General features: G+C 33.8%; 2 protein-coding genes across 4 annotated transcripts; one reads left to right on the top strand and one right to left on the bottom strand.

Moving 5' to 3' along the window:
• Positions 1-430: 430 nt before the first annotated feature.
• Positions 431-13,568, bottom strand: LOC8283070 (serine/threonine-protein kinase TIO). Of its 2 annotated transcripts, XM_048369557.1 has the most exons (24): positions 13,197-13,568; positions 12,692-12,785; positions 12,534-12,608; positions 12,371-12,463; positions 12,184-12,258; positions 11,960-12,052; positions 11,614-11,677; positions 11,418-11,502; positions 11,023-11,095; positions 10,865-10,933; positions 10,703-10,783; positions 10,352-10,457; positions 10,125-10,277; positions 9,304-9,442; positions 7,974-8,145; positions 7,417-7,515; positions 6,789-7,334; positions 5,477-6,637; positions 4,887-5,120; positions 3,863-4,006; positions 3,549-3,629; positions 3,150-3,338; positions 2,529-2,796; positions 431-675 (listed from the first exon to the last, which is right to left on the bottom strand). In XM_048369557.1, the coding sequence occupies exons 2-23, from the start codon at positions 12,779-12,781 to the stop codon at positions 2,551-2,553; spliced, it is 4,068 nt and encodes a 1,355-aa protein (XP_048225514.1). In that variant the 5' UTR covers positions 12,782-12,785; positions 13,197-13,568; the 3' UTR covers positions 431-675; positions 2,529-2,550. The 2 variants fall into 2 exon arrangements, with proteins under 2 accessions (XP_048225514.1, XP_015575218.3); XM_015719732.3 differs by lacking the exon at positions 431-675 and having other exon boundaries at positions 2,336-2,796; positions 13,197-13,567.
• A 940-nt stretch (positions 13,569-14,508) lies between these two features.
• LOC8283071 (serine/threonine-protein phosphatase 4 regulatory subunit 2) lies at positions 14,509-20,601 on the top strand. Of its 2 annotated transcripts, XM_015719749.3 has the most exons (7): positions 14,514-14,739; positions 15,118-15,222; positions 16,540-16,588; positions 16,746-16,842; positions 17,792-17,844; positions 18,716-18,778; positions 20,175-20,601. In XM_015719749.3, exons 1-7 carry the CDS (start codon positions 14,627-14,629, stop codon positions 20,445-20,447), a joined length of 753 nt encoding a protein of 250 aa, XP_015575235.1. In that variant the 5' UTR covers positions 14,514-14,626; the 3' UTR covers positions 20,448-20,601. The 2 variants fall into 2 exon arrangements, with proteins under 2 accessions (XP_002520013.2, XP_015575235.1); XM_002519967.4 differs by lacking the exon at positions 15,118-15,222 and having other exon boundaries at positions 14,509-14,739.
• The last annotated feature ends 1,661 nt before the right edge of the window (positions 20,602-22,262 follow it).

A 22,262-nucleotide genomic window follows, 5' to 3' on the forward strand; every position in this document is an offset into this window, starting at 1 on the left:
CTAATTCTACTTTTATTTTTTTTTACCAAACAGGATTTTTTTTGTTTATTTTTTCTCTCAATATAATATCTGATAGAAATAATAAACAAATAATTTTTAATTTTAAAGTATAAAAGTTAAAAATTTACATATCATGAAAATACTTTACATAAAATAATAAAATTAAAACTTATATGTTAAGATTAAGAATTTACTTAAATTTATGTTGTGGGATATGTAATGTCATAATTATTTATTAAAATAGCACAAGATCTACTGGTTTTATCAGTCAAATCAAACAAAATTACACTAATTTCTCACATTATACTGAAAACACAAGAATCCTAGTGCCACTGCGCTCCAATTTTCTCTTTTCTTTGAGCCTAATTATCTTACTTTTCTGAATTTGCTAATTTAAAAACAAGATGATTAATGTTTGTTTAGATAAACAGTAAAATTAATGGCACAAGAAAAAATTACACATTACTGCTAAAAGAAAATGGAGGGAGACATTACAGGAGACCCACATACCATATAGCCTTGCTATTTTTGATTTTTAATGTTGAGACTGGGAACGAGGAGGGGCAGAAACACTACATTTTCTGTGAGTGGAGGACGCGTGTCGAAGATTTGATGGATTGCCTCATAGGTTGCAGAAGTCTTAACCAATCCGGACCCGTCTGTTCTCTGTTTGGTCTGGAAACAGAACAAGTGTAAAAGTTCACTATGATTCCTGTCTCTTCACTATTTGTTCTACTGTAGGCAGGAAAAGCCCACCGCTCAAAACGTTTTCTTTCCTCTCTTTTTCTGTCGCTATTGGTGCTTATACTATTTATTTATTTAATTTTGTATTCAAGAGGATATTCCAAGACTATGCAATAATTGAGTTTTATTCTAATGCAGAAACTATTTTCAAATGTTGTTTTTATTATATTAAAATATTTAATTACTAATTAAATTTTAAATTTCACACTTTTTAAATAATTTTATTTAATTATTTCAAAAAATATAAAATAAATATTTATATTTTTAACTTATTTCAAAAAACTGCGACAATAATTTTTAAAACCATAGTAAACTTTTACGTTTATTCCAATGTAAAAGCTACTTCCAAATGTTGTTTACAATATTCTTACATTTTTATAAAATTAATTATTATTCTTCTACATTTGAAATTAATACACTCAAAAGACTAAATTATATTAAAAAATCTAATACTTAGTAAACTATGCTAAAAATAAATATTTTAATTTAATTTGATAAAAGAATTAATTTTAAACATTTTACACTTGTTAAGAAATTTAAAATCAATTTAATCCATGACTATATTGACTTAGGATGATAAAAAATAATTAGAATTGCAAAAGAGTCGAGCTGCTCATGAACTACTCAAAGCTCGATTTGATAAAAACTCATTTGAATTCATTCATCAAGATAGACAAGCCAAGTCCGAGATCCATTTTTAAACTTGTTAGTAAACAAGTTGAGCTCAAACCAAATAATGCTTAACTCGTTTAATCTCACGGACTGGCTCGTTAATAAACTTGTAGATTAATTTGTTTATGAGATCAAGAGTTGAGTTCAGTTTTTATATCAAGAGTTGAATTTTATTTTTATATCAAAATTTTAATCTAATTATAGGTTTTAGAGTTTAAATATATATTTTATTTTTATGTATAGGTAATTTAAAATTACAAGATTTATAACTATATATTTAGCAAGCTCAATCTTACTCAACGAGTTTTATTCCGAACTTGAGTATGATTTTAAATACGAGTTTAGTTCATTTTTATAAAATATTGAGCTAATTATGAACGAAGTTTAAATTCTAAAATGAAAAACATTATTAAGCTCCATAGCTCGAGCTTGATTAAATTTTATGCAAGCTAAATCTAAATATTAAAAAGCTTTGATTGGCTGAGCTCATTTACACTCTTTAATATAATAGTTAATTTTATAAAAATATAAAAAAGAAATTAATATGATAAGAATGACACAGGATAAACAATGTACCACACCAAAAAGGCAAGAAATAAATAATCCCTATTATTTATTTTCCCATTCAAACTTAAATCCATTTCCTTTTCATTTGAGGTCTAATCAGTTATAAATTATATGGCAGTATGGCAGTAAGTAGCCTGTTTCTTTATATATCTCACTATGAAAGTTATAAACTCTTACACCATTATGGACGATGAACATGAGATTTAAATTTCAGACCCCAATTCTCACTCGTGAAGATATCAACCAACTAGAGAGAGTGTAGTTGAAAAGAAGAAGATTTACTGTTATTCAGTGCACTCCAATAATTTCTCCAACTAGAATGCAACTGCATGCACATGCATTTAATTTCAAATGGGTCGAATGACTACTGCATTTACATAATATGCCAAACATGTTTTTACAGCGTTCACTATATAGCAAATTTTTTTAATTTTGTGCTCTATATCATTTCCTTTTGATCTCAGCTGTCTACGCCAAGCTTTGATAGACAAACTGCAGTGTCTCTATATTAATGTTCAGTGGAAACAAAGCTAATAAGATTATACCTTTGATAATCCTTTTGCTGCTTCAAGCCTCAGCAACTTTGCTGATTATAACAGAGGCATAATTGGCAATTGTAGATTCCGGAGACTGTCGAAGCCGTCCAATCACTGGAAACAACTCTGATGTACGGAGGAACAGTCTGCAGGGTGCATGTGCACACATTTTCGCCAACGAGAAAAGAGCTATCTTTATTGGGGACTCATTTACGGCATCTTTCCTACTTGGGTTCAAGGCTACTGCTGAACAGTCTGCCACCAACTTTAGTAAAGCCTGAAAACAATAAAACCAGATCACTTTGTATTTCATGACTGTTGCATGGCGTATTGCCACATTAAATAAGCTGCAGTACCAGGACGCCTACCAAACAGTAATGTTATGATAATTGTGCACTTCATGACAACGTAATGAACAAAAGCACAGTGAAATTTGAACTTAAAAGCTGATTATATCCAACAAGAACCTTTTTTTTTCAAACGACTCATTTGCAAAATCTTATGGGAAAATTAGTTGATTTGAAAATTTTTCAGACCTCAGTTCTAAACTTTTGGACCTAAATTTAAACTGACATCCCACTACAAGCCTTTCTATGATCATCCCAAATTTAAATCAGGTTATCCACAAACCTGCATAGCTCCTCTAGAGACAATGTCTTCACAGAGTTTGTTAGAATTGCGGACAAGATTACTTAATGCACCAGCAGCATTTGCTTTAGTCTTGTCTTCTTCACTTGAGAGTAGTAATTTTGCTAGTTGAGGTATAGATCTTTTGAGCTCCTCATACAACACGTCATTATGGTAAGCAGCATTACCAATCTGGAGAGACAGACAGAGAAACATAGATTATTTGTGCTGATACAGATCTACAATATTACTATGCATATTTAGATGTTGTCTCGAGAAATAAATTCTATCAATCATGCCCAAGAATATTTCTGAACTGAATAATGAAGAATAGTAATTGCTAGTTTGCTGCATAACTAAAATCATGATAAAAAGGTTTTGCTAGATAAAAATAGATCTTACAGCAAAACAAGCAAATTTGCGTGTGCGTTTATCTGGATCAGCACATCGATCGATGAGAAGACCAATTATGTGATGTCTTGCCTAAAATCATAATAAACTGTCAGAACAAGCAGGACTCTTCAAGGCCATTCATGGCAGTGCTTTGTGTCTATTTGTGAATCTTCAAGAAAATTTTCTCTAACAAGACTTGAGAAAACTATTTTGTCTAACAAGAGTAAAGACCATAAAGAAAGAAATCAGTGTCTAGAATAAACAATACTCAATGATCCACATAATAAAGCATACTGCAAAGAAATGCAATCCTCTGTACTTACAAGAGAACCATAAAAGTAGGAGCTGTGCCGACACATGTTGCCTACAGCACTGCATGCCTTTGCACGTATATTGGGATCTTCATGTACAAGAAAATTCTTCAAGGATTCCAACATAGAGGCCCCATTTATATGGTCATAGAAACCCTGAACACCAACCATATCCAAGCTTATCAGACAGGATTCAACCACTTAGAAAGTTTATTCTGTTGTCTTCTAATTACTATTAGCTGGTAGGCGAAATTTGAAAAGGTAGATCAGTTTGAAGTCATCGACTTTCTATGAACAAATTCATACAAGGACAGCTGATAGTCTGACCTAAATCTGCTAGAACTAGAGGCTAAGTACCTAAACCTACAATAGGCCAAGCCAATGCATGTTATTGCAAGGGGGAAATGAGATTTTTATACTATTTCTCTTCCCTTTTATACTTTCTTCTCCAGAATTCTGCTGTAGATCACATTTCAAGACAGGATCACAACAATTTCCCGCATAATTTAAATTACTAAATTTTCTGACGGTGATATTAAACTGTTAATTTGATGGCACCCAGGCAAAAAGTTCATCAGCTTTTTCTCCAATGTTTCTTTTAGGAAGCCAGGGAGACTTAAGCTAAATACCAAACAGCATTCATTGTAAGGCAAGCTATATAACCTAAAGTTCAATCCTGCAGAATATAACTAGTTTGACAGAAATTTAGAATATAAGTAAATTTATGAAGCATAAGGAAATATGGAGACAACATAAGATGAACAAAATTAATAGAAAGAATGACAAAAGGAAATATCACATAATCAAACAGTTTGTAGTTTGATTTAGAGAAAAATTGATAGCTCCATGTAACTCAATTCCTCGGATAAAAATTGTCAAGGAATTCGGGGATAGTATCAGAAAAACATGAATGAAGTAAAGCTAAGAAAGCATGACTAGATAAAGGTCGCTCATGAGAGCTCAACACAGAGGACATCACAATAACATTGTTATTTAAATATGAAGAAAGAACCATAAGCAACGAAGAATATCTGACCTTGTCCATACGAGCTAGATCAGAAACAATCATCAGAGAATCCAGCACGACCTCTCTCGGACTTGAAGTATCAAGCAATCTTCTTACTCTGTTTGGATCCAACAAGCCTCTGCCCACAAGTTGAACTGCAAGAGGCCGGTGTCCTACCATTTTGGCCAGAAATGCAACTGGCCTTCCCAAATCTCTTAACTCCATGTGTTCCAGACATCGTAGAATGACACCTGGCACTCCCACCTAAAACAGATTGGTAGCCATAGAAAAAAATGCAGTCATAAATTTATACTACAGATGGTTCTTGTGAATAAAAGAACATTTTATTCTTCTCATTATGGAAATAAGAGCAGCACAAGAAATTTGATGATAGAATGTGCATCCATATAAACATTCTCAGCCAGAAACAATGGACATCACTAACACTAGGAAACTTTTTTTGAAATGTGAAGAACAGTAGCCGGTCCCATATGGTTATATGACACTATACTTCCATCCAGTGGTAATGTTAAAATGGTAATATATATGGAGGAAAATAATCTTCCCTGCTCTAACATGTGACCCAAGAAAAAAGAAAGAAAGCAAGAAAATCCATCTACCTCCAGAAGGATTTTAAGATATTTTCCCATATCTTCCTCAATTGCTTTAACCATATTCTTGTCTTCCATGCATACTCTTCCACCAGGTGAACCCATGTTCAGAATGAACCCACTGTTTACGGATGCAGTAGCAGATGGCAAACCAGGAGCACTCTGTACAGCAACAAAAGGAAAGGCTAAGAGATCAATTACAGTGTTTATTAAATCCCTGACACCATCCTTCCCTCCACCTGGCCCACCCCAGTGCTTAACAAGCTTGAGATGCACATCAGATATCAATTCCGAAATGAGCTTCATGTGTTCACTCCTGAATAAAATTTGGCGACAAATTGAGGTTCCGCCTGGAAGGCAATGGCATATAGATGAGATAGTCCATACAACCCCAAGAGGTGATAACCCAATGCGATCCTTTATGCTGTCCATTCCTTGAGGGGAAGCTGTGAGATAGCTGTTGCTTAACAACTCAATTAGAAACAGAGGGATACCACTTGCACACAGCTGTTGTACAGCTAATGGCCCACCCCATTTCAGTCTCGATTCTAGCAAGCCAACACATCCATCCCTAAGGCCATGCCAATATGAGAGAATACCATCTGCATTATTGGGGCCCATTTCATTTTCATTCCCTGTTGAAATCTTGAGGTGTTCACAGATTGTGCCAGTGCGAGGAATCAAAGGTACTGCTATTTCAGAAATAGAAGACTCAACAGAAGCTCCACTTTCAAGGGATAAAATGGAAGCAAGAGCCAGCATGGCAGATGCACAATGGGGTTGCAGCGAATTTTTTGTTCTGTCATCATGTGAAAATTGATGGGCAAGAACTGAAAGGCGGGATAGTTGCTTCTTTGGGGAGGTTGTGAGCATAAATAGTGCAGAATTTCTTCCCGTTGACTTCAAACACTGAGCAACTGTTGCAAGTGTAAGGCATGAATGCAAAATGAGAGCAGAAGGATTCACCAGTTTGCTCTTGAAGTTATTCGTTTCACCCATTTGATGGTCTTTGTTAGAAGATGAAGCGCACAGGGATAAAACAGAGAAGATCTCAGAAACAATCGTTCCATCCCCTCCACCACTAACAACGGTTGTAACAGGAAGAGAACTAGGTAAACCACACAGAACGCCAGGAACAATTGCATTATGCAGGCAGCACCTTGACAAAAGCTGAAACATTTCCACAAACGTAAATATACAAAATTAATACAGCAAAATTATTGTGATTTGAAATAATAGATAGCAATAGTTTATAAAATAAGCTAGCTTCAATCACAATAGCACCAAGAAAATATCAAAATTAATGACATGACAAAAACACCTGAATACTAGCAGAGAGGGCAGCCTCTAGACGTTGATGGAGACAATAATAAATAGCCACCTGCACGGCTTTTGACTTTAGGAATGCCCTTGTCACTGCATCAATAATTCTTGCTGAATCTGTTCCAATCAATGAACCTCGTTCCTGGTCGCGAATGTCGAGTCGTGTTAAAGAATGACTTCGCAGTGCATTTAATGGAAATAAATATGCAGTTGCGTTCATAAAAAGGGTTTCCACTGCATCAATCAGTGACCAAATAGCCTTGCATGCTTCGCAGGCAGCACGCAACATGTTTGAGGAGCCTGAAATAAGACTTGAGCCTGATGTTGCTAAGCAAAGGCATAAATGTTCAACTAATCCACATGTCTTGGCATGATCCAAAATTTTCTTCATAGTTTCCCTCACAACTGGAGCGGAAACTGCTTCAGAGCCTGAAGTCAAAGCCGTTGCTTTGAGCCCCTGGGCAATTGTCGATAACACAACTGTGATGCATGCACTGGCCTCATACAGAACTCTTCCAGAGTTGTCCTCGTTGCAACCAACAACCTATACAATCATATCGTCAGAAAAATGAAAATGAGGACATAAATTTGTGCAGGAATTATAAATAAATGCGAGGACATGATACCTGTGCAAAGATTTCAATTAAGGCAACCCAATGTGTGAAATATGAAGCTCCAACACCACCACCTTTGTTATCTAACAGCAATTTCATAATGGCAAAACTCTGCATGGTAAAAGAATAGGCTCATGTCAACCACCGCCAAATGTCAATCACATAAAAAGCAGACAGTGCAATATGAAAGAGGACATCTAGATTTATCGAGATTGAAATCATTTTCTGAATTTTTCCAGTGAAATTTGGAAAACGAATAGACAAATATCAGGAATTCCAAATGCCAGACGAGAAAAACAAATATCTAAGTGAAAGAATAGAAAAGAGATTGCGGACAAGCACATGAACTTCAAAACAAGTAGTGTTCATTGATGTGCAGTGCTAATAGTTTTCCAACAGGCAGACAACTTATGGAAAAAAAAAAAAAAACTCAAAAACATATTTCAAAGAACAAAGTCATAATTTAACCTAGTTATGATCATGAGAACAATGTCAGCCCAAAATCCGGAAGGTATGGCGAATATTGGACTCAAAACTGAAGGATTCCAAATCATTCTTAGCTACAATACCTTTGCAATTAATTCATTAAGTTCCGAGGATTTCAAGCAGATTAAAGTGGCAGTGAAATCAAGAAGCCCACTTAGTATATCATCAAGTAACCCACTGGACTGGATGGCACCAGCTGCAGCTAAGTTTGAGAAAATTCTCAATGCCTGATTTGAAGTGGAAACATCTTGATCCCTGAATATGTTAGAAAAGCAATTCAATCTCCCAAAATAAAACATTCATAGGCTAGTTTATAAATTCCACAAAATAAATAAAGTACTAAGCCTGAACAATATACCTACTAGATCATTACGATTTAGCAAAATTTATACATTAAAGTATCTCAAGAGTCGAAAGTTATGGCTCATCTTGGACAAAATAACAAAGTGATGATATGAGCATATTTGATCATGAAACAAGGCATCGACTCTAAACATCCTAAATGCTAACAAAAGTGCGACATTTATCCAAGCTTTTGAACACCCTTCAATTAGCAAGACGAAAAGCAATGTTCTTAAATTCATATATTGGAGAATATAAATACCTTCTAGGACTGTTTAGACATCGCAATCATATTATACACCACTTTCATATACTAGATGAAATGCATGAACCAAATTCAGTGTTCTGGCTGGCTTTTTGACCTTTTCTCTTTTGATGGTTCACTAAGGTTTGGGTCTTTAAACAAAATCTGAAACTTAGCACATGCGTGTGAGAATTCACTGGCATTGGTGCAATAGAAGGCTGTTGTGATACTTCATACTGGTGCAAATGATCTGTTCTTTGGTGGATGTCAGTTAGGAAAATGAAAAAGGGCTCTTAGGTTAAGGAAAGTGCCAAAGTGAGCAATTGCCTTAATTCAAAAGATGTGTTCTTTACAGCAAATTGTTAAAGATGGACCAGATGGTGGATAATAGATATGTTGTATCCTCCGCAGAATTGCACATTTTCCTGTCCGACTAATATTTGGTCAGATTTTATGCTTAGAAACCATGTTGTCAGAACTTCATTAAATACTTAAGCCAACATCAAAACTGAATTTAATGACATTAATGGTTTTTTTTTGGCAGCAAAGAAATTATGTTATAAGTCAATAGAGTTCCGAATTTAATGAGAGTGAAAGCTAGAAACTTTGAGTGCAATTATGCCAGCCAGTTGCATGTTTCAGCAAACATATAAAGTTCAATCATATTATATTGCTCTCTTTCCATAGCTCATCTGAAAATAGGGCATATGCATAATGATTTAGCTTAACTTCGCTAGGAAATATGCTGTAAATTAGAGTTTATTATGCCTAAGCTGGAAATAAAGATTAACAGTCAAATGATCATAAAAAATGTAACTGAAATTCACCTGCAAGAATGTGGGGATTCTTTCGACCATCTTTGTAATGGTAGCAATAGGAGTGCTAATGCTTCATTATCTTGCCCGATTATTTGTGCACCTTTAACTGTTCGAGAGTTGTTCTCCAATCTGTCTAATGCCTGGCTACCTGAAGAGAAAAAACATGGAATCAATTGTCACATCAAACTGCAGTAATGTAACAATGACCATAATGAGGGGAATACTTTCTGGCCTTAATAATCAATAAAGATTCACATAAGCACTGATGAACAAATAAAATCATACAATGAGAGAGACAAAACAAAAAGAACACAATAACGATAAATTAATTCCAAGAAATTTAAACTTTTATTATTATTTATATTCATGCCTCAACGAGCACATAGCCATTTAAGGTTCCAGGCCCTCCCCAAGAGTGTCCTTCTCCCTCTTTTAGAAGAGAATAACTTGACATAACTAAACATGTAATGAATAATCACTGCACAAAAATTACAAAGAAACAGGGATTTGCATTAAATATAAGTTAAAACTAGACTCAGTCGATTAAATTTTTAACAAATACAAGCTTCGCTAGCAACAGATTCAACAAACAAAAAGGTCCAGCCGTTGCATTTGTTTTGAGAAAGAAGTGATGCAATTTTCATATATCTTACAGCAATTCGATTTTCCTGAAAATGCAAAATACAAGAGGTAATGCAGGACTAAATACACGAAAATATCACAGAAAACTTATCTTGTTTCTCTTATGACAAAAACAACACTGCCTTTTCAAGGAAATTAGAGGAAAATATGAATCTAAATTATCCTCTTTATGGAATTTCTTCACTTACCTGACTGCTTGACATCAGTAGGACTTGCAAATCCAACAAACTCATTATTTGGTGAAGAATTGCCTGTGGCTGTAATAGGGCTGTTCAGTTTTGAATCACCATGAAGCTTTGGAGTATTACAGTTGTCAAGAGCAGCGACAGGATTGCTTCTACCTACAATATAGCATCTTTTGATATTTTAAGACAGATGAAATATAGGACTATGAAATTTCTAGTGAAGGCCATACCGTCAGGGCTGGAGACAGCCAAACCATTTGATGCTTGGATTACATTTGCTTCTCCCCGCCATGCTGCATCACATCCCCTGGCTGCAGCCGTTGCAGCACGCATTTCCTGGATATGTTTCACCAAATGCTTTAGAATTCAATAACGTATGACAAACAATTGCAAAAAGATTTTCTGAAGTAAGCCTATATATGTCAAAGATGCTAAAAAAGAGTGGTTTATTCATAATGGTGCTCTGGTAACAACAGGAAAATAAGTCAATGCTGCTTTTTAGGAGTAAGAAATGTAAATTCTGCTTACCAGTCTTTAACAAAAGGAAAATGAAATTAATAGTATGTATAGAATGACATTACCCTGGCTTCCAATTCGTCCAAGGTTTCTTTGATAAATGGGTGCTCAAGAAGAGCAGGCCAAGTCAATCGATTTTGTGGTACCTGTTTTGCATGAAATCTAAGACCAATTTTAACATAAAATTCAAAACTAATACTAGTCGTTTAGGTCAGGCATAGAATAACCTTGTTGAGCAATCCCTTCAGAAAGCTTTTGAAGTTTGGACTCATATCATCGGGATATTTAACTGGATCCTGGGTATTACATATATCATTAGCTCCTTTCAAACACCATGTCTGAAAACTTGAACTAAGTTAACTTGAAATTGTTTAAGCAAATGCACCTTAACAATGTGGCGGATGAGTGCATAAACTGAATTTGTATAAAATGGCGGCTGGCCAACAAATAATTCATACCTGTTGAATCATGGCAAGTAAACTTCTGTTGAATATGTAAAGCAAGGACAGAAGACAGAACAAGAAAATATAAAAGAAAAAGAACACAGAGAAATTAACTATCTAAACAGGTTGTCAGATGGTCATTTATAAAACATAATTATGTGATCATTTAAATCGCATCATTAATTTGTTTTCCAACTGAAATGAATTTCAGATTTGGAGTCTTTGGTAGAAATGAAATGGCAGTGAAACTTTTTGTCACATAACTGAACCAAAGTTAACATCTAAGTGGCCTTCCCCAGCAACAAAAAGAGGACAGAGAGGAAGACAGTGCACATACAATATAACTCCAAGAGACCATAAATCAGCAGTGTGGTTATATGGTTGCTCCCTCACCAATTCTGGTGCCATGTACAATGGAGTACCTAGAAGAAGAAACAAAAACACAGTCGAACAATCATGGATAGGAGCAAAAATCATCAGAATGGTGAAATCTACCAACTGAAAGTTAAATCATAAATATATATCAGCCATACCCTTTATGGATCTTAAAACTACAGTATTTGTTGACATGGCACGGGCAAATCCAAAATCACAAAGCTGTGACATAAAAAGAGAAAAAGATAAGATCACAGCCACCTCTGTTGTTCTTTGAATACTGATTAAATATAAAAAGTTAGCAATTAATTCAAAACAGGGCAATGGGAAACACATGACTAGAACTAATGTTAACTAAATGGAATCATTCAGAAATCCTCACATATAAATAGAACGAGTCAATGTAAGTTGTCCCATTAAAAAACAACATTAGCAAACTACATGGATAGACACAGATATTTAGAAAACAAAGTAGCCCCCTGAAAAACCAAAGTCACATCTAACCTTAACAACAGACCCAGCACCTATAAGAATGTTCTGTGGCTTCATGTCCCGATGGATGATACGGTTGGAATGCAAATAATGCAGTGCTCTCACCTGCAAGATTGAACAGAAGAAAGTTTTTAAGTCAAAAGAAGAATATGATAATTAATGAAACCATAAAACATAATCTTGCAAAATCAAATTATTGAAGAGCTCATTTTCTGAGATTGGGAAAATGGAAGTACCAACTGCTTGGCAATTGCTTGAACCTGTTCTTCAGGAAGGCACTTATCATCCTCTAGTATCTCAAATAGTTCACCCTACACATTATCAAATGCCATCAACTAGTAATGAACCTTATTTTCTTTTACCTTTTTCTTTTTTATTTGCATCAGTAAGTATTGTCGTAGTATAGAAATAGGAGACAATTACCTGTGCAAACTCCGTGACAACACAGAATTCTTGAGGACTTTCAAAGGAATCAAGCATTTCAATAATATTTTCATGCTTCAACTTCCTTAAAATCTGCCACATATGAAATATTAAATGTAATAAAATCCAACCATAAAAAGTAAAACAATTTAAACATGATTACCTCAATTTCCTGTCTCAAATTCTGTATATCTTTCTCACTTTTCCCATGCTTCATAATAAATTTCATCGCGACAGTCTATCATGAAACCAGTTTCGACAAATTAATTGAAGAAGATTAAAATTCAGAACAAAAATGAAACTGCTAAAATATATATTTACCTGCCCAGTAAACTTGCGTCTGCCTTTATACACTTTACCGAAGGAGCCTTCACCTACTAACTCTATCACGTGGTAGTTTTCCACTCCCATTTTTCTAAAATCCACGAAAAGGAATTGCTTGATAACATCAAATTTAGCTTTAAGGATTTGTTAAAAGAATTTACATTTACACTGAAACTAAAGAAAAATTTTCTTTTAAAACTAAACTTTCGCCAAACACAATCTAATAACGAGGTCTTAGTGACTTAAAGAAAAAAGAAAAACTAAATTATGTAATCGTCTTACAATGTATACTTCTAACAATCAACTGTATCTATCTCTAGTGAAACCCTAACTTCAGCTAATCTGATTATCTGATTAACATCATATCTCTTGTTTACAGCATTGTTCATGAGTTTGTATAAATAAAAAAATGATAAATTGAATCAAATCTGCACCTAAAATCCAAAACCAGGCCTGAAAACTATTTATAAAAACGAGAAGAGCAGCAATGAAGAGAGAGTACCTGAATTGAGTTGCAGAAGGCAAAACAAAAAATCAGGAGTAAGATAAGGAGAAGGAGAATATTTACAAATCTAGAGAGGTGAATTTAGAGAGAGAAAGAAGGAGAGAATTGTTTTTTTCTTTTTTCTTTTTTTGAATTTGTGTGGATGAGAGAGTGAGGGCAACTTTTCCCGCTCGTATTTATTTAAAAATTGTTGAATATGGTTTGTGTGCAGTAAGTACTATTCGGTCCGATGTCTTGCTTAAAGTCTCTTTTTCTTGTGTATTTTATTTTGGGCTTAATTGAGGAAAGGGCAATTTGCCTTAATAAACAGTTTCATCCCTGTTGTTTTTAGAATTAGGCAATTTAATCCTTCGCTTATATTAATTTTTATGTCCGTTAGTAAAGATGCAAAAATTGCCAATATAAATTTGATATTCCTTTGGAATTAGAGATCCAATATTGACCATATTTTCATTATGGGTGAGAAAAAAACCGAATAAATTGACAGTCAAATCCAACAGAATTTTCTAGTTAATCGAATAAGGAGTTTAGGTTTTTATTTTGAGATTTTTACTTGAAAAACTGTTGATTTTCAGTTGATCAATTGATATATATATTTAATATTATATTTAATCTAAGGTTAGATTTTTAACTGATTTATTAATTTCCAAGCATTTGTTAAACCGATTAAGCACCGGCTAATATATTTATGTTCAGTTAATTGACTATTTTTAAATTTTTAAAAAAATATTCAATTAATTGAACCATTTTTTCTTATATGTTCTTTGATTTTTAGTTAATAAAAAATAAAATAAATAAATTGCCATAAAAAAGTTCAAATTTCTGGACTGGACGAAATTATGATCAGCCCTAATTTTCACTGGAGTTATTTAGAAGTTATTATCTTTAATTCATTTATGAAAATGGAAAAATATTTTCTGTAGCAACCAAAAAAGTATTATTAGGTAAAATCTTATAAAGTATTATTCAGTAACTGACTACAAAAACAACTGTGGACAATAATGACTCACTTATAAATAAAAAAAAAAGACAAAAAATTAACAAACCATACACACCATTTCCATTATTAAAAGATCTATACTGCAAGTATTTGCATTTCTATTATGATAACATTTTCAAGAGCAGTGCATATTTAAATATATGAAACAATGAAAAATATTGATAGAAAGAGTAAGAAATAAAAATTGAAGGATGTCTAAGTTAAAAAAATAGTTGAGAAGGGTTAAATTAGTAATATTTAGGAGAAAAACCTTTTTTTTTTAATGACAATTACAATATAATCCCTCAATAGTCTAAAGACTTCACCAAAATCATGTATGGATAACAAGTTTTCAAAAATACCCTCACAAACGCATAGAAATGAACCGCTATTAGGGCATTTGTAGAAATATCTACACTCTTCACTGTCATCTATAGCAGCTAAAGAAATGTCCGTTATGCCGATGCCATCAACTGAAAATTCCGACCAACCAGCTGCTATATCCACCGACACCGATCACCCCGAACCCGATAATTTGGTTCCTAATTCCTTAAATCACGAGTAAGTGCTTCCCTGCTCTCTCTCTCTCTCTCTCTCTCTTTCTTCTCTCTCTAATTGGTCCCTAACTCGTTAAATCATGATTAGGTACGAATCTGGGGAAGGTCTTGAATCTTCGCCTACAAATTTATTGGAATACTAGTTTTTGAAATTAGGGTTAAATTAAGCCCAAATAAGATGACCAATTATGCCATTTGAAAGGCAGCATAGATTCAAAGCTTTTTTTTTTTTTTTTGTGATTAGGACTAAATTGGAATATTAAACTTGGTAATATCCATATTATTGATATGCCCATTCTGCTGTATCCATCACAAAGTGGCATGTACATTGGGTTTTTAAATGTTCTACTGTGCTGAAGTAGAGTTGCACATGTTAATTTAGAGTTGCAGAAGCCAAGCCTGAGATTGCTGAAGAAGAAGTTAGAGGGTTTGCTGAAGAAGAAGTTAGAGGTGTTCTTGAAGTTATTGCGTCCACAGGGAAATATTGGTATTCTTTTAGTTTAATTTTAGTGTTCTCTTATCCAACTTTAGTAATGTGGTTGGTTGGTTGTAGCATTTACTCTCCAATGCAAAGTGTAAAAACATATCAAACAATTCACTTGTGAAGATGCACATTTTTTGTTACACGTTTATATCCTTGTTACTTGAAAGTGCTCATATGATTAATGTTTCTGTTGATCCATAAGTAGGTCTGAGTTTTATATTGCATTACCATGGCTAGCAGTAGAATGAACAATTTGTCATTTTATCAAATCTCAATTTATTATTTATTTTCAGTGTACTACTTTGGGCATACTAATCAGATTGTCTTACATTGCGCTTTCTTGGGTCGAGCAGATTTGCTATTGAAACAGGACTTCAGTCTTCAGTAATTTGGTCTCCTTTAGGATAGCCCTGTAAACTGTCCTATGTCTGAACAGATGTAAAGTCTCATGCATTTAGCATACTTTCCTCCTGTTGAAAAGTTATTTGTTATTATTGTTGAGAATCTTATAAGGATACAAGTTCCTATATACTTTTCAATACAAATAAGGGGAGGATGCTAGTCTAAAGAAAAATCTCTTTATGTGACCTGGTTAATTCACTTCTTGATAATGGATGCACTTTTCTTTATCATCTTTTGCTTCAGCATTTTGATGCTTAATAGATGAAAAGTTATACAATCTTGTGTTATGCACTTCTGCTCTTAATATCTGTGCAAGGACATCAGCTAATATAACTTGTTATTCAAATAATGAGAATCTTTATAATGCCTGTATGGCACTCAGTTTTTCTTAATTTCCTGGGGAAGCATGTTATTGATGCTTTTGGGAGTCCCTTGCATTACATTGTAGTAACTGCACTCTTGCAAAGACAATGACAGCTTTGTTATCGGCAGAGTCACTAGTATCAGACCCCTTTTAACTGGCATATCAATCCTCAGAAGCCATTGCCATTTTCATCTAGGAATACTTTTTTTTTTTTAATTCTCCTGGGATTTGAGAATTTTTTTATTCGTGCTTCAGTTGAAAAGTTTCAATTTTAGCTTTTGAGATACATGATTAGTTATTTCTCAAATGGCTGAGATAATTTAAAAAGCTAGATAAAATTCACTTTTAAATTTATATAAAGACACCAAAAGCCTTGTGGGTTAGGCTTATAAAATGTTCTGATTTATGCTTTAACTTAATCTTGGACGTGTTAGATTATGGAAAATGCTCTTGCTCTTTATTTTACAAGCTGTGGATACAAGAGAATGGGAAGATATGCATGTGATCACAAAGATTTAGCTCTTATGTGTATATTTTTCTTTGTTTTGTCATAGGCATGATTGGGGCAAATTGAAGAGCATGATATCCTTTCATCTGAAGCAGGTATGGGGAGGTATGCTAGCATGTAGTTCCCTTATTTTATTTGAGCTATCACCTTTGCATGTTTAATATTGTTAACATAAAGAGTAAATGATTGTCTGCATACTAGTTTCTTGATGATGATACCCTCTCTGACCTTTCATCCTTTTGTTTTATAAAGATTTTGTCAGAGTATCCTGAAGCAAAAATGGCCAGCGAGGAGCAGAGTGCTAAATTAGGAGAAACTTATCAAGAACTGGTGAAAAGGTTGGATGAAGGTAGTTTCAATATTGCAATACTATTCTTGTTTTTGCTATACAATGAGTCTCACATATATTACCAAGAATTTGTGAATTTTAAGATGGGGAGTTTTAAAAATACTGAGTTTGGTGTGGATAAATGGCAAAACACATATTTTGGTCGCTCTACTCTTAGTGTTTATTTTAGGTAGTCCCTTTGCATCAATCGCATCTTTAGTGGTCCCTGTACTTCTATTTTCATACCTATTTAGTCCCTCTGTGTTAGTGTTGTAACTTTTGACAATGCGCATGGCATGCAACATGCTTGGGATTATATACATCATAAGCAATTGTGTTAGTGTTGTAACTTTTTCAGGAACAAGAAAGTTCTATCTAGGTAGAAATCACCCTCAAATTTCAGTCAATATCCATGACCAGATCTTTCTGAACCCCCTATGTCTGGAGATACGCTAAAGCTAAAGTGATTTCCCAGATATCAACATGAAAACGTGAAGGACTATGGGTTTAGCTAGACTGGTTTCAGGAATCAAGTAATGTTATGAACTGAGGCAAAGTGATTTGAAGATCAATAAATGCTGACCTTTGTTTGGAGTTCTTAACCTTTTCTCCTTTACACCATGCGTGGATGGAGGTTAATCCAAAGTGTGGGAAGGAAATAGAAGTGAAACTAGTTATAATCTTATTGACTACTGAAATATTTTAAGAAGGGTGGGGAGAAGTAGGGGAATGATTCTCTTGAGTAGGTCATGAAAGAAAACTGGAATAAGCATTGAGCTGAGAAGGGAAAGTATAATTCTATAAATAACTTCGTCCTAGTCTTGCAAAGTCCTTGGCAACTAGGAATTTAGGATTCTGTTTGGTGTTGTGCTCATAAATAGCTTTTAGCAAAGTCTGTGTATATGGTTTTACCCGTTCGATATGCTTGGTTGAAACTGTTTCATAAGATTTTTTATTTCCTGCTCTACAGCTCTTCATGGTTTTGATGAAGGTCCTCCATTTACGCTGCAAAGACTCTGTGAGGTAATTATTTTAAATATTTGTGCTTTCTCTCTCTTCTTTCTTTAGTTGATTCCTATCTCTGCATTCAACATCATCATACATTGGTTACAATTTCTGAACTGCTACATATTCCCCTGAATCTCTATTCATGGGATAAATCATAGAATATTGATTCAACAACTCTTGCAACTTATTACTTTTGTTTATCATCTAAACCTAGGAAGACGTGCACCTCTTGTCAAACACGCTTGCAGAAGTGTAGCAATTTGATTGATTCTTATGAGGGACACTAGATCTGTGATACACTAGTTTGGGAAATATATATGACAACTTAGACTTTGATTGTTGTATTCAGCTTTGGGGAGAAACTAAAACTGTTAATTCTAAGAAAGTCCTGAGTTTGATAAATGCTTAGATTTTAACAAGAACATTGTAATTCTGAATGCTCAACATATAAGAGACTTGGGAAGAATTGTTTAATTTTTCATTTCTTGGTCTTTGTTTAGTGTACTAGTAAATTGATGAGAAAGTTTATGTACCTACAATTTGGTCCCTATGGTGCAGCAGAGTACTTTGACTGCTGTGTTATACGATCTTAATCCCTTTTCAAAATTTATTAGCTCCAGGACATTTGGAAGATTTATAGCATTAAACTATCAATCTAAATTCTAATTATGCATTAACTGCAATATAGCTAATTCCACATTCTATATATTTTCTTAACTATTTTGATAAGTGGGCAAAACCTATTACATATATACAGAAGATGCATGAAAGGATTCTTGACATGATTTAACAACTCTGCTTCTCTGTAGAGCTCTATCTGTTTATCATTTCATAACTTGGTTTACTGCAGATATTATTGTTAATTATGTATAGTTTTCTGAAACAGATTCTATTATCTGCAAGAAGTATCTACCCAAATCTCTCAAAGCTTGCCCTAGCATTAGAAAAGGTACGTTGCAAAAATTTTGACACTATTTCATTTTTCTTTTTTTTGGTTTTTCTTCAGCACGTCTTTATATTCAGTTGATTTGATGATTACTCAGCATGACATTCACCAAACTCTGTTACCTTATAAATCATAGGAGTAATTACTGCTTCTTAAGTTGTCTGTGATTAATATTACCTTTATTTGGACTTCTTTCATGTGAATGGCTCAGAATCAAGTATGAGTATTCATAGATAAACCAGAGTCGAGAATAGAGTAAAATTGCATGGGCTTTGCATAGATGATGTCATCTAGCTTGTCTATTACTTAGGTGGTTAAGTTGGTTACCGAATTCCATAATCAGGTTCGATGATGTGTAATCGAGTATTGAAGAACAATAATAGAAAGCTTTTCTGATGTTTCAACAATCCATCTCTTTCCTCTTTTCTAGATAATTTTTTCTTTTCTTTCTCTTCTCAGATTTATTCTATTTCTTTTCTCTTGCCAGACAACCAAGTTAGGCCTCGGGAATTTGGGTCCTAATATGAACGCTTTCTTGTGACATCATTTTTTCTTGTTTTCTTCTCTTAACACCAGTATCTTTTCTATAGATGTGATTGGTTTTGGGCACTAATTACCGCTGGGCTGAATCTCTAGTCTCTCTACCAGAATAACTTGTTCTCTCTCTTCTTTTTTTTCCTGGCCTTGCATTAAGGTAAAGTGTCCTGTTCATTGTGCCAAATATGGAGCAGGATGTTAATTGGCATGCTTGGTGTGCAGTATACCTCCTAGTTATGGAACTCTTACTTAAATATTCTTGTCCAATTCCTGATGAGGCATTGTGATTTTGTTAGCTAAACTACTAGGTCATACCTTCTATTTCTTTTTTTCCCACAAATGGTAAAATGCAGAGCTTAAATTTGAGCTATGAATATGATGCACTATTTGGTGCATAATTAACTAGTGTCTTGGATGCATCATATCCTCATTTTGAGTTGTATTGCCAGGGCATGCATCTCAGGCTTGAATCCATGTAGTAATCTAGCTGGTGTAATAACATCCATCATCCAGGACAGGGATGCATAGAATCTGGGTCCTATGAGTCTTTAGCTTCCTGTCATTATATAGCGGTATTGAGCTTTGCAACTTTTTGTTTGAGCCTAGAAGAAATGGTAAAGCATATTGCACTGGAGATTCTTACCAGCTTGGTTCAATTGCATGGTCTTCCTTTTGTCTTATTTTTCACTTCTTGTTTGATGTCTAATTCTCTTCTATTAGGATCATTGCTCACATAAACAAAAACAAGACACAAGAAATTCATGTAATGTGAAAATTGTATCATCTTTTCTCGTTGTGTGATATCTGATTTAGAATTTTTCTGATGCCTAGTTTTACTAAAATACTCAAATCTTGTCTCCAGAATCTGTTGGTTACATCTACATTAACTGTTTGTACGGAACCTTATCCACAATCAACGCAAAAGCAGGATGAACCAGATAAAGCACATGAAGAACCGCAGCTGCAACACAATTCAATAGGAAATGGGATTGAACCTATGGCAGGAGACGGGGATGAAATTATGGCTGAGGTGCAGGAAGCCGACATTGATGATGATATGACCATTGATATGGAAGCCTTTGAAGAAATTGTTGGATCTGCAGAACAAAATTCTACGCCTACTGGAAGTTCATAAAAAATCTATCAAATATGAATGGTGTACTTGTACAATCCTAATCGTGTAATGTGTAGATGACTTCTCAAATCTATAACTTATTTGTATTGGCATTGCTGTGAGAGAACCTTTTGCTGGTTCACACTTGAATGAAATGGGAACTATGAAATTGAAACTTCGTGTCAGTTGGTAGCATGAGATATTGAGATTGAGGATTGAAATCCCATTATTGATGGGTTCATAATTCATTTATGATTGGCATTGCTCTGGCGATCAATGATTCTTTGCAGAAAGTGAGTTCCAGAATGCAAAATAAAATAATTGGCTTTATTGACTCTGGTTAAAAAGGGTTCGAGAGTGGTGAAACCGAGCAAGGAGCATATTTAGCACATTACTATACGTTTGTAAAGATGAAGATTCACATGGTCATTCTTGCGATGGAAAGGATTCAAGACATGAGCATTTCATCCTTCTTAAACCATTTAACATATTCAGGATATGGAATAGCATTTCTTTTCTTTTTTTCTTTGGAGGAGCAGAGGATATACCATGATATATATACAGCTTTAACAGTCCTTTATTGTATTTTTTTTCTTTAATTTCTTAATGGCGGCTAATTGTTAACCAACTGGACTTAACAACTACAGAGTTGTTCGATCTTGTTCTCAAAATTCCCATTCATCACACTCCACTTTCCTATCTTACTACCAACAACATTAAGTTTTTCATCAAAAAATCACTCCTCTTGCATGCAACATTTGGACTTTATTGTAAAAAGTAAGCCCTTCTGAAAACTTGACAAGTCAAGATCAAACCATTTAAAGATATTACAATCATCATATACTATAAAAACGTAAAAAAAATTGCTAATTAGCTATATGAAATATATTAATTCGTCATAACAAATAAGAACAATACTTGCCTTTCTAGCAACACAATGAAAGAATATTCTCGCAAGGTTAAAATTAGTCATTGACATTAAAAAATCAGTTAAAATCTCATTTTTACATTAGATTAAAAGGATTGAATTTGTACAAGATTTACGTTGATTTGTCGTTCCATTATTAGATAGTGGCGAGCTTGATGCCATTTTGAACTAGTTTGTGAGAGAAAGCATATTGAAATTTTATGATTTCAAGTTTTTTAGATTACATAGGAGAGAGATCGTCAATGTAATTTAGAGTTTTTATTAGATTTTAGGTATAATAGAAAATTTTGGTAATGAAGTAAATAAGAAATTTCATTAAAGTTATTTATGCCATTTAAGCTCTTATTTAGTGGCAGATATGGAAATGGTGTGTCACCTATGTGGAAACTAATTTGAAAAGCTTGCCAAGTCGGTAAAAGCCCCAATTGCCACGTCATCTCATTTTTACCATATAACCATCATTTGTAAATTTTCTAAAGTTGACAATTGAAACTGTCCTAATTGAAAAAACATATTTAAAATTTTAAAATGCACAAAAAATTGTGACCTTATTTGTGATTAACCCTTAGAATGAAATAAATAGAATTTGGAGGCTCAATTTAATGACATTTAAAATAACAACTAGACATGGTGTTTGAGACTTTTGATTGCATGAAATAGTTAAAATTTGAAATCCTTGTTAATTTTTCAAACAAATGAGTTTTTATTTAATTTATAAATTTAAAACATGTGGCCTCCTTTAAATACAAAAGTCTTGTCTAATCTGAGAATCATATCTTCTTTTTCTTTTGGAAAGTGTTGAAGGTGAGTATCCAATGCAAGTGCCAATAAGCACTGTACTTCAATAGTTTATATGTACTGAAAGTAGAGAAGCTCTATTTGTTTCACCACAGAAATTTCTGGGCAAG

This window comes from Ricinus communis, chromosome 10, assembly GCF_019578655.1.
Source record: "Ricinus communis isolate WT05 ecotype wild-type chromosome 10, ASM1957865v1, whole genome shotgun sequence".
In the NCBI taxonomy this organism is placed as follows: Eukaryota; Viridiplantae; Streptophyta; class Magnoliopsida; order Malpighiales; family Euphorbiaceae; genus Ricinus; species Ricinus communis.